Genomic DNA, 11,881 nt, shown 5'->3' with positions numbered 1-11,881 from the left:
TTGCACCACAGTATGTCAGTGGATGATAGCCTATCACAGTGTTCATAATTGAGGCTTCTAAAACCACATGTTGTTTTGGCGGTTGTTTAGAGATTTGGAGTATTGTATATGGTTGGTTTTTGAGGTTGTTGTTTTCATTTTTTCGTTTTCTGCTTCGTCTTATTTACTGCGATTTGCAAATATATTAAATCTCTTTTCCTTGTTACTCCTTCCTTGACCCCTCCCCTCCTCTCTACGCCTCCTCCTCCTTGCTCCTTGCCCCTTCACTTTCCTTGCTACCTACCCTCTTTCTTTATTCCTCCTTATCATCTTTCCTTGTCTCCGCCCCCCTCAGTGACGATGCTCAGCTCTTGGTATATGTGTGGTACCAAGGGAAGAGTAACATTGAGGAGAACTTCCTGTTCTGTAAACGACTGGAAGCGACAACAACAGGTGATGATCTGTTCAAGTCGGTTGACAGTTTCCTCAAGGAAGAAGGCCTTAGATGAGATCAGTGCTCCAGTGTGTGCTCAGATGGAGCACCTGCAATGCTAGGGGTACTCCAGGGTTTCACTGCTAGGGTAAAACAAGTCAACCCCACAGTGATAGTGACTCACTGTCTGCTCCACCGGGAAAACCTTGCCTCTCGGAAAATGTCTCTTGAGCTTAACACCGTGATGGAAGATGTGATTCAAATAGTGAATTTTATCAAATCGTCAGCCCTAAATTCAAGGCTGTTCAATCAGATGTGCTCTGATATGGGGTCAGAATATGCACACCTGCTTTACTACTCTTCTGTCAGGTGGCTGTCCTGAGGGAAAGTGCTCCAGAGGGTGTTTGACATGCGTGCATAGATTGAAATCTTCTTAAACGAGAAGAAATATTCACTGGCATCAAGACTTACAGAACCAAGGTGGTTGCTTAGACTGGCATATCTGACAGACATATTTTCAGAGTTGAATTTGCTGAATATGTCCATGCAAGGGAAAGATGAAACTCATATCTCAGAGTCAGAAAAGGTCAGGGCTTTCAAGGAAAAGCTGAGGTTGTGGAAGGGGAAAATCGAACGGGGAAAAACTGCGTCCTTTCCACTCATGAACCCTTTTTTGGAAGATGAAGAAGACGCCTCACTTTTGGACGTACAAAGTGTCATTGTTGGGCACCTTGAGAAATTGAGTGAGGAGTTTGACTGGTATATTCTGGATGGAGAGTTGCATGAGAAATACAGATGGGTGCGCAGACCCTTCGATGTCCATGCCGAGGACCTCTCAGAAAAAGAGTCTTCTATCCAAAATCTGCAAGAGAAGCTCATCGAGGTGTAGGATGACGAAACTCTTCATTTCAACTTTCAGCGACAATCACTAGGCATGATCTGAACTGCTGTAAAGAAACAGAAACCAGACCTTGGCTTTGAAAGTGTTGTTGCCTTTCGCTACAACCTATTTGTGTGAATCAGGGTTTGCAGCTCTGACTACCATTAAAATAGAAAACAGAAATCGGCTGCAAATTGAACGTGATTTGAGGGTAGCACTTTCTAAGACTGAACCATGAATAGAGTAACTTAGCAGCATGATCCAGGCCCAAGGCTCCCATTAAAATCAGTTTACCATTTAACAGAAAATATTTATACTTTTAGTTGGTTATTGTGGAATATGACAAAATATTATTCCAGAAGTGGGATTTTTGATTAATATTAAACCGTAAAATTTATAATGCTAAAATAAAATTTAATGGTGTTAATTTTGTCTTTTCCAGCCTTATAGTACCTCTCTTATAGAAGGATATTTACTGTCCCTTACTTTTACAGCAAACAACTAGTAGTATATAATAATACGTATACAACCAAACTAGTGGGGTCGCGGTCATAGCTTGAGGTGCATGATTGGGGTCAGCTGAAAAAAAGGTCGGGAACCACTGTTCTATCATCTCTTGTAGTTCCTCCTATGATTCACTAAACACAACTATATCATCTGCAAATCTTAAGTTATTAAGGTATTCCCCATTAATATTAATTCCTATATTTTCCAAATCTAAATTCTTTTAAACTTTTTTTAGGCATGCTGGGGTCTCCCTGTCTAACTCCATTCTCAATCGGAATTTTTTCGCTATATTTATTTATTTTTAGGACTTCTTTATTTCCTGTCCAGATATCTTCGTGTTCTATCAAAAGTTTCTTCTATTCCTTGTTTTTAAAGGTCTTTCATTACTGCTGATGTTTTGACAGAATCAAAAGCTTTCTCGCAGTCTATAAATGCCATACATAGTGGTTTGTCATACTCTGTTGATTTTTCCTTTAGCTGGTTAATTACATGAACATAGTCAGAGTTTGAATACCCACTTCTAAAGCCTGCCTGCTCTCTTGGTTAATTCGTCTAGCTGCCTTTCTATTCGACCTAGTATGATCTTTGTAAATATTTTATATCTGACGGAAAGTAAACTTATCTGGTGGTAATTCTTCAGGTGTTTTGTGTCTCCCATTTTGCGCATTAGTATAATGATGAAGTTTTTCCAAGAATTAGGTATTGAGCATTCTTGCAGACGTTTAGTGTAGAGTTCAGACAGTTTTACTGCTAAGAAATCTCCATTTATTATCAAATCAATTGTTAAGCCATCTTTTCTTGTTGCTTCTTTTCATGTTTTTTAATACTTTCTTTACTTCTCCTACTGCTAGGTTTGGTACCAGCTCAGGTTTCTCACTATTGGTGAAGCTATTTCTTATATCACTATTGTATAACACTGTATAGAAATTCTCTGCAATTTTTATCACTCCATCTCTATTGTGGATAATATTTCCATCCTTAAAAGCAAACATCTTTCCTGGCACGCTGAGCGATATTACCAAAAGCATAACTACTTGATCTTACCCGTCCCTTGGGTAGGGGAGAGAGGAAGTAGTGATGCCCTGGTGAGAAGTGGTACCCCAAGAGGTAGTTAGTAAAGAGGGTTGGGTGAGAAGGGTCGGATTTGTGTGTGTGCAGGCATACCTATTTAAATATTTAGCCGTCATTGTAGACGGGTCGCGTACACTACTACAGCTGCTACTGCTACTACTACTACTACTACTACTACTACTACTACTACTACTACTACTACTAATAATAATAATAATAATAATAAGGTATTGTTGAATTAGACTGCTTATTCAAACAAAAAAAAACAAAAAAAACCCAATCGCTATACATAACCATTATCGTCGCAAAAGGATTCAAACACAAGTACATAAAATACTATAAAATACAAAATAGAGATTGGAAAGAAAATGGAGAGCAAGTAGAGTTGAATATAGAATAGCAATACAAATTAGATATAATTGTACACATTCATTCTTATGTGATTGTTTGTTTTAAAAATGTATGTATTGTTTAAAAGTGTAAAGATCACTCATGAATGGCAATGACAATCCCCTAGAGACTGAATATATGTACATATGACCAGCACCCAAGACCCTTCTTCCCTGGGGTAGGACCAAGAAGGTCCAGGCAAGGGCTGCTGCTTACCCAAACTCCCCATCATTAGCTCACAAGTCTCGACCCCTTCCCAACAGATCGCCAGGCAGGGACGTTTTCAATAATAAAAGTGATGAGTTGCAAGAATACACCGTTTCTACCCCTCTGTGTGGCATACAAATTTCCAGAAGAATGTAATTTTCAGCCATATTCCCTGTATTGATGAACACACACATATGTGTGCGTATGTGTGTGTGCATCAGTACAGGATATGTGACTGAAAGATATATACTTTATGCTATTTGCAAACCACACAGAGGGGTAAAAATGGTACAATTCCCCTTTCGCATTATCTCAGCAGAGAGGAAGGGTGTCATTAAGCCACAACTGCAGGTCAGGAACAGACTCGGTTTAGGCACAGGCCTCCCACCCCTATTCTCATTCATCAGGCCATTTCTCATACCAAGGTCTTCACAATACTTCACTGAAGGCTCCTCTGACTATGGATACATTATATATATCTCAATAATCTAGTAGATTAACATGCATATGGACAGTCATACAAATGGACAGACTGTTGGATTGATAGTTATACATGGCAGATAGAAACACAGTTTATCGGACGTACAGACAGTTACCTAGAAATAAAGAGGCAGTTAGACAGAAAACATGTTATCAAAATCATTGATTGAGGCAAACAGACAGTCACCAGGCCTGTTACATGATTATATGGACGGACAGACAGATGGACAGACAGTTATACCGTCAGGCCTAGATTGTTATAGAGGCGGACAGACATTTAAACCGAAGGACAGCCAGGTAGATGGGCGGCCATACAGTTAAACAGGCAGATCCGTTTTTATCAAACTGCTGATACTGTATACAGATGGACTTTTACACTCTCCAGAAACCGGTTAAACCTCGATGGGGGTTGTAAGGGGCATGGGGTGAAGGACAAAAGGGGGAGAGGGTGTGTACCCTTCCTCATACACAACTGTGTTCAGAGTGACATTTCTTAATTTTTTTTTTTTCGTTTCTCATCTTATTCTGACATTTAACTTGACGTTTGTTTAGTTCCCCTCCTCTAAGGATTTCGTTTATCTATAAATTATTTCTTTAAAGTTTTTTTTTTTAATTTATGACTTTGGCCGATGTACCTCCAGATTCCAATATCAGAAATTAACACTCTCTCTCTCTCTCTCTCTCTCTCTCTCTCTCTCTCTCTCTCTCTCTCTCTCTCTCTCTCTCTCTCTCTAGTACTTTTTTCTGTTTTTGCTTCTTTTTGGGCATCTTGCATCAACCCATCGTAGTTACATTGTTACGAAAACCAGAAATAACGACAAGAAAGCAACCATGAAAAGATATTCATGTATAAATTCTTAGTACATACTCTAAAGAAAGCTTATGGGGAGCGTTACCATTCGTTTGAGTGAAGTCACTTTCAGTGAAGTATTTTTCAGCGAAGCCAATTGAGCCAAGTTCATTTAAAGTGATGCATCAACATTACTTTTCTGTTGAAATTGTTTTTCTACTAAATTAATCCCTTTTAAAGTTAATTTGGTACTGAAAGAATACCTTGCTTTTCAACTGAATTAAAACATTTTTAAGTTACTATTCACCAGAATTAATCCATTTTGAAGTTGCTTTTCAACCGAGATAATCCCTTTTGAAGTTACTATTCAGAGGAATTAATTCATTTTGGAGTTGTTTTTCAGCTGAGATAATGGCTTTTGAAATTATTTGCTTTTAATCAATCCTTTTGCAGAGGTTTTCCTACTGAAATAACCCCTTTTTTTAAGCTAATGTACTGCTGAATTAATCCATTTAGACGTTACTTTTCCATTGAATTAATTCCTTTTGAAGTTGCCTTTCTACTGAATTGAGTTTATTTTTTTGGTGAATTAATCTCTTTTGAAGTTATTTTTCAACTGAATTAATCAATTTTGAAGTTACTATTCTTCTGAATTAATCCCTTTTGAAGTTACTTGTCTGCTCAATTAATCCCTTTAGAAATTACATTTCCTTTAAATTAATATCTTTTCGAAGTTGTTTTCAAATGAAGTATTCTTTTTTGAAGTTGTTCTCAAATGAATTCGTTCCTTTTGAAGTTACTATTCTACTTGATTAATCCCTTTTGAAGTTACTTTTTCTGTTGAATTGATCCCGGTTAAATTTACTATCAAACAGATTTAACCCCTTTTGAAGTTATTTTTCTACTAAATAAATTCTTGTAGAAGTGGCTTTTTAACCAAATTAATCCCTTTTGGAGTTACTTTTCTGCTGATTTAATCCCTTTTGATGTTTGTTTTCAACTGAATTAACCTCTTTATATCTTCCTTTTCAACTGAAGTTGCTTCATAACTACATTAAACCCTTTTGAAGTTATTTTTCTACTGAATTAATCCCTTTTGACGCATCTTTTCTGCTGAATAATCCCTTTTGAAGTGGCTTTTCAACCTAATGAAACCCCCATCGGAATTAATTTGCTGCTGAATTTATTCATTTTAGGTTATTTTTTGATGAAATAATCTCTTTTGAAGTTACTATTCAACTGAATTAATCCCTTTGGAAGTTATTTCTACTGAATTAATTCCTTTAGAGGTGGCTTTTCAACTGAAATAAACATTTTTGGAGTAACTTTTCGGCGGAATTAATCCCATTTGACGTTTGCTTTCAACTGAATTTTATCTTGTTTGATGTTCCTTTTCAACTGAATTAATTTTTTATTAAAGTTGCTTTTTAACTAAATTAGAATCCTTTCACATTACTTTTCTGTTGAATTAGTCCCTTTTAGAATATCTTTAAAGGTTTAAAGGTCGCTCATGAATGGCAGAGGCAAGGGACAGTGACATTGCCCTAGCAATCAGGACAATGCCCTAGAGACTGACCATATATTATATGATCAGCGCCCAAGCCTCCTCTCCACCCAAGCTAGGACCAGGGAGGGCCAGGCAGTGGCTGCTGATGACTCAGCAGATAGACCTATAGACTCCCCCAAACCCCCCAAACTTAGCTCACAAGGATGGTAAGGTTGCAGACAATAATGGCACTAACGAGTCTGAGCGGGACTCGAACCCCCGACTGGCAAACACCAAGCAGAGATGTTACCAATCACGCCAATTAAACGTTTCTGCTGGATTTATTAACTTTGAAGTTACTTTTCTGCTTAAATAATTTATTTTGAAGTTAAATTTCTGCTGAATTAATGGCTTTTGTAGTTGCTTTTCAAATGAATTAATCTTTTTTTATCCCTTCTCATGTAAATAGTCTGTTGAATTACTATCTTGTATACTGAATTAACCCCTTTTGAAGTTAATAGTCGGCTCAATTTATTCCTTTTAAAATTTCATTTCTGTTGAATTAATCTCTTTTGAAGTATTTTTTTCAAATGAAATAAATCTTTTTGAAGTTACTATTCTACTGAATTTATCACTTTTGAAGTTCCTTTTCAATTTAATCAATCAGTTTTTAAGTTATTTTTTTGTTGCATTAGTCTCTTTTGAAGTTACTTTTCTGTTGAATTAATCCCTGTTGAAGTTACTTTTTAACTGAATTAATCCCATTTTGAAGTTATTTTTCTATTAAATCGAATCTTTTAGAAGTTACTTCTCTGCTGAGTTAATCCCTTTTTATTTTTTTTATTTTAAATTAATTAATCTCTTTTTGTGTTCCTTTTTAACTGGATTACTCCCTACTGAAGTTACTTTATAACTACACTAAACCATTTTGAATTTATTTTTCTACTGAATCAATCCCTTCTGAAATTTGGTTTTTGCTGAATAATCTCTTTTGAAGTGGCTTTTAAACTTAATTAAAACCTTTTAGAGTTACTTCGCTGCTGAGTTAATTCGTTTTGAAGTGAATTTTCTGCTGAAATAATCCTCCTTTTTAAGTTAATTTTCAACCTAATTAATCCCTTTTGAAGTTATTTTTCTGTTGAATTAGACCCTTTTTAAGTTGCTTTTGAACTTTCTCAATCCCTTAAGAATTTATTTTATACGCAATTAATTCGTTTAGGAGTGGCTTTTCAACTGAAGTAACCATTTTTGTTGTTACTTTTCTGCTGAAATAATCCCTTGGAATGTTTGTTTTCAACTGAATTAATCCCTTATTACAGTTGCTTTTTAACTAAATTAAACTCATTTCATACTACGTTTCTGCTGAATTAATTCCTTTTAAGTTATTTGTATGCTGAATTAATCCCTTTTAAACTTGCTTTCCAAGTTAATTAAGCCATTTTAAAGTTACTTATCTCTTGAGTTAATTCCTTTTGAAGTTACTTTTTTGCTGAAATAATCTATTTTCAAGTTAAATTTCTGCTGAATTAATGGCCTTTGTAGTTTCTATTGAACTGAATTAATCCTTTTTGAAGTTACTTTTCTACTGAAGTAATCCAATTTGAGGTAGATTTTCAGCGGAGTTAATCCCTTTTGATGTTACATTTATACTGAATTAGTCTATTTAGAAAATTTATTTTCTACAGAAATAACACCATTTGAAGTTACTATACTACTGAATTAATCTATTTAGATGTTACTTTTATGTTAGATTAATTCCTTTAGAGGTTTCTTTTGTACTGAATTAACCCCTTAAGATGTTACTTTTACTGCCTGAATTAATCCATTTTGAAGTTGCTTTTCTACGGAATGAAGCCCTTTTGAACTTACTTTTCTGCTGAATTATCCCTTTTGAAGTGGATTTTCAACCTAATGAAACCCCCTTGGAGTTAACTTTCTGCTGAATTAATTCATTTTTAGGTTACTTTTTTGCTGAAATAATCTCTTTTGAAGTTAATTTTCAACTGGATAAATCCCTTTGGAAGTTACTTTTTTGTTGAATTAGTCCCTTTTTAAGTTACTTTTTAACTGAATTAATCTCATTTGAAGTTATTTCTACTGAATTCACTCCTTTAGAAGTGGCTTTTCAACTGATATAACCATTTTTTGGAGTAACTTTTCTGCTGAATTAATCCCATTTCATGTTTTTCAATTGAATCAATCCTGTTTGATGTTCCTTTTCAACTGAATTAATTTCTTATTAAAGTTGCTTTTTAACTAAATTAAACCTCTTTCACATTACTTTTCAGTTGAATTAATCCCTTTTGAAGTTATCTATATGCTGAATGAATCCCTTTTATAATATCCTTATAACTTAATTAAACCCTATTAAAGTTACTTTTCTGCTGAATTTATCATCTTTGAATTTACTTTTCTGCTTGAATAATCTATTTTGAAATTAAACGTCTGCTGAATTAATGGCTTTTGCAGTTGCTTTTCAACTGAATTAATCCTCTCTGAAGTTAGTTTTCTGCTAATGTAATCCCTATTGAAGTAGATTTTCAACTGAATTCATCCCATTTGGCATTACATTTTTGCTGAATAAATCCATTTTGAAAGTTTATTTTCTGCAGAAATAACACAATTTGAAGTTATTCTACTGCTGAATTAATTAATTTTGACGTTATTTTTTAGTTAGATTAATTCCTGTTGAGATTGCTTTTGTAATGAATTAATCTCTTGTAGAATTACATTTCTACAGAATTATTCCCTTTTTAACTTACCTTTCTCCTGAATTGATTTGGGCTTCAAATGAACTAATTCCTTTTAAAGTTACTCTACTACTGAATTAATCCCTTTTCAAGTTGCTTTTTGACTGAATTGATCCCTTCTGAAGTTACCTTACTTCTGAATTAATCCTTTTTTAAGATGCTATTTAACTTAATTTATCCCTTTTGAAGTTACTAGTCTGTTGAATTAATCACTTTTGAAGACACCTTTCAATAGAATTGATCCCTTTTGAAGTTAATAGTCTGTTGAATTACTATCTTTTCAACTGAATTAACCTATTTTGAAGTTAATAGTCTGCTCAATTGATTCCTTTTAAAATTTCATTTCTGCTGAATTAATCTGTTTTGAAGTATTTTTTCAAATGAAATCATTCCTTTTTGAAGTTACTATTCTACTGAATTTATCACTTTTGAAGTTCCTTTTTAATTGAATTAATCACTTTTAAGTTCCTTATAAATTGAGTCAATCAGTTTTTTAAGTTATTTTTCTGTTGAATTAATCCCTGTTGAAGTTACTTTTTAACTGAATTAATCCACTTTCAAAATTACTTTTTTTATTAAATCAATTCTTAGAATTTACTTCTCTGCTGTATTAGTCCCTTTTGAATTTTTTTCAGAGGAGTTAATCTCTTTTTATGATCCTTTTCAACAAGATTAATACCTACTGAAGTTGCTTTATAACTTCATTAAACCATTTTGAATTTATTTTTCTGCTGATTTAATCCCTTTTGAAATTTGGTTTTTCCTGAAATAATCCCCTTAGTAGTCACTTTTCTACTGAATCAATCTCTTTTTAAGTCACTTGCCTGCTGAATTAACACCTTTAGAAGCTGCTTTTCAAGTGAATTGATCCCTTTTGAAATTACTTGTAAGCAAAATTGAGTCTTTTTTATGTAATTTTTCTACTAAATTAATTCCTTTTGAAGTTACTTTACTGCTAAATTAATCCATTTTAGCTTTACTTTTCTGTTGAATTAATTCCCTTTGAAATTGCTTTTTTAATGAATTACCCCTTTTGAAATTACTTTTATGCTGAACTAACCCTTTTTTAAATGTCTTTTCAACTGAATTAAACCTTTTGAAGTTATTTTTCTGCTTGATATGTTAAGTTACCTTTCTGCAGAATTAATCCCTATGTAAGTTACTTTTCTGCTGAATTAATTCCTTTTGAATTAATTCCTTTTGAAGCTGCATTTCAACTGAGTTAACTCATTTTGACGTTACTTTTTTCTGAACTCATCCCATCTGTATTTGCATTCCTCTGAATTAATTACTTTAAACCTTTTTTTAACTGGATTGATCCCATTTAAAGTTAATTTGCTTCTGAATTAATCCCTTTTATAGTCATTATTCAACTTAATTAATCTCTTTTTAGATAACTTCACTGCTAAATTAACCCCTATGAAGTTGATTTTCGACTTAATTTATATCTTTTGAAGTTACTTTTCAACTAAATTAATCACATTTGAAGTTAAATTTCTTCTATATTAAAATTACTATCCTACTGAAATTTTTTGCTTTTTAGGTTCTTTTCAACTGAATTAATTAATCCAATTTAAAGTTGATTTTCTACTGAATTAATCCAATTTGAAGTTGATTTTCTACTGAATCAATCTCTTTTGAAGTTACTTTACTGCTGAATTAATTCATTTTGACATTACTCTTTGTTGAATGAATCCCTTTCGAGCTTACTGTACACCTGAATTAATCACTTTTGAAAATGATTTTCAACTGAATGAATCCCTTTGCCAGTTAATTGTGTACGTAATTAATCTTCTTTGAAATAGCTTTTCTACTGAATTTATCTCTGAAGTTACTTTTCTGCAGAATTAATCTCTTTTGAAGATGATTTTAAATCAGTTAATCTATTTTCAAGTTCCTTTGCTACTGAGTTATTCCCCTTTGAAGTTGCTTTTCAATTTATTTAACACCTTCTGAAGTTACTCTTCTACTAGAATAATCCCTTTTGAAGTTACCTTTTTGTTGAATTAATCCCTTTTGAAGTTACTTTACAACTGAATTTATCCATCTGGACATTACTTCTCTGCTGAATTAATCCCTTTTGAAGCTGCTTTTCAACTGAATTTATCCAGTTTAAAGCTGCTTTTCAACTGAATTAATCCCTTTTGAAGTTACTATACTGCTGAATTATTACCCTTTTAAATCAGTTTTCTGCTAAATTAATCCCTTTAGAAGTTATATTTTAGCTTAATTAATCCCTTTTGCTTTTCAACTTATTTAACATTTTTTTAAGTTACTATTCTGCTGAATTAATCACTTTTGAATTACATTTCAATTGAATTAATCACTTTTGAAGTTATTTTCTTATTGAATTAATCCCCTTTAAAGTTGCGTGTGTGTTGAATTAATCCCTTTTGAAATTACGTTTCAGCTGAATTATTGTCTTTTGAATTTTTCTAGTAGTTTAAATCTTTAAAAGTGTTTATTCAACGGAATTAACCCTTATGAGTTACTTCTCTGCTGAATTAATTTCTTTTTGATGATTCTTTTCAATTGAATTAATCCCTCTTGATGTTTCTTTTCAATTGAATCAATCTCTTTTGATGTTCCTTTTCATCTGAATTAAACCCATTTAAAGTTACATTCTTTACTGAATTGATCCAATTTGAAGTTGATTTTCTACTGAACTAATCCCTTCTGAAGTTATTTTACCGCTGACTTAATTCATTTTAACGTTAGTTTTCTCTTGAATCAATCCCTTTTGAACTTACTGCAAAACTGGGTTAATCCCTTTTGCAGATAATTTTCAACTGAATGAATTTCTTGGGCAATTTAAATTAATCTATCCATTTTCAAGTTACTTTTCTACTGAGTTATTCCCTTCTGAGATGCTTTTCAACTTGTTTAACAGCTTTTGAAGTTACTCTTT

The 11,881-nt window shown here is 33.1% G+C and overlaps 1 protein-coding gene across 1 annotated transcript; it reads left to right on the top strand.

The window, feature by feature from the left end:
- The first annotated feature begins 950 nt into the window (after positions 1 to 950).
- LOC137659015 (protein FAM200C-like) lies at positions 951 to 1,301 on the top strand. The gene has a single exon (XM_068394115.1). The coding sequence runs from the start codon at positions 951 to 953 to the stop codon at positions 1,299 to 1,301; it is 351 nt and encodes a 116-aa protein (XP_068250216.1).
- The last annotated feature ends 10,580 nt before the right edge of the window (positions 1,302 to 11,881 follow it).

This window comes from Palaemon carinicauda, chromosome 19, assembly GCF_036898095.1.
Source record: "Palaemon carinicauda isolate YSFRI2023 chromosome 19, ASM3689809v2, whole genome shotgun sequence".
Classification (NCBI taxonomy): domain Eukaryota; kingdom Metazoa; phylum Arthropoda; class Malacostraca; order Decapoda; family Palaemonidae; genus Palaemon; species Palaemon carinicauda.
Note: the sequence above shows the minus strand (reverse complement) of the source record. Positions and strands in the feature narration are given on the sequence as shown.

Excerpts from the sequence above, each read along its gene's own strand:
- LOC137659015 (XM_068394115.1), top strand. The coding sequence starts at position 951 with ATGTCCATGCAAGGGAAAGATGAAACTCATATCTCAGAGTCAGAAAAG.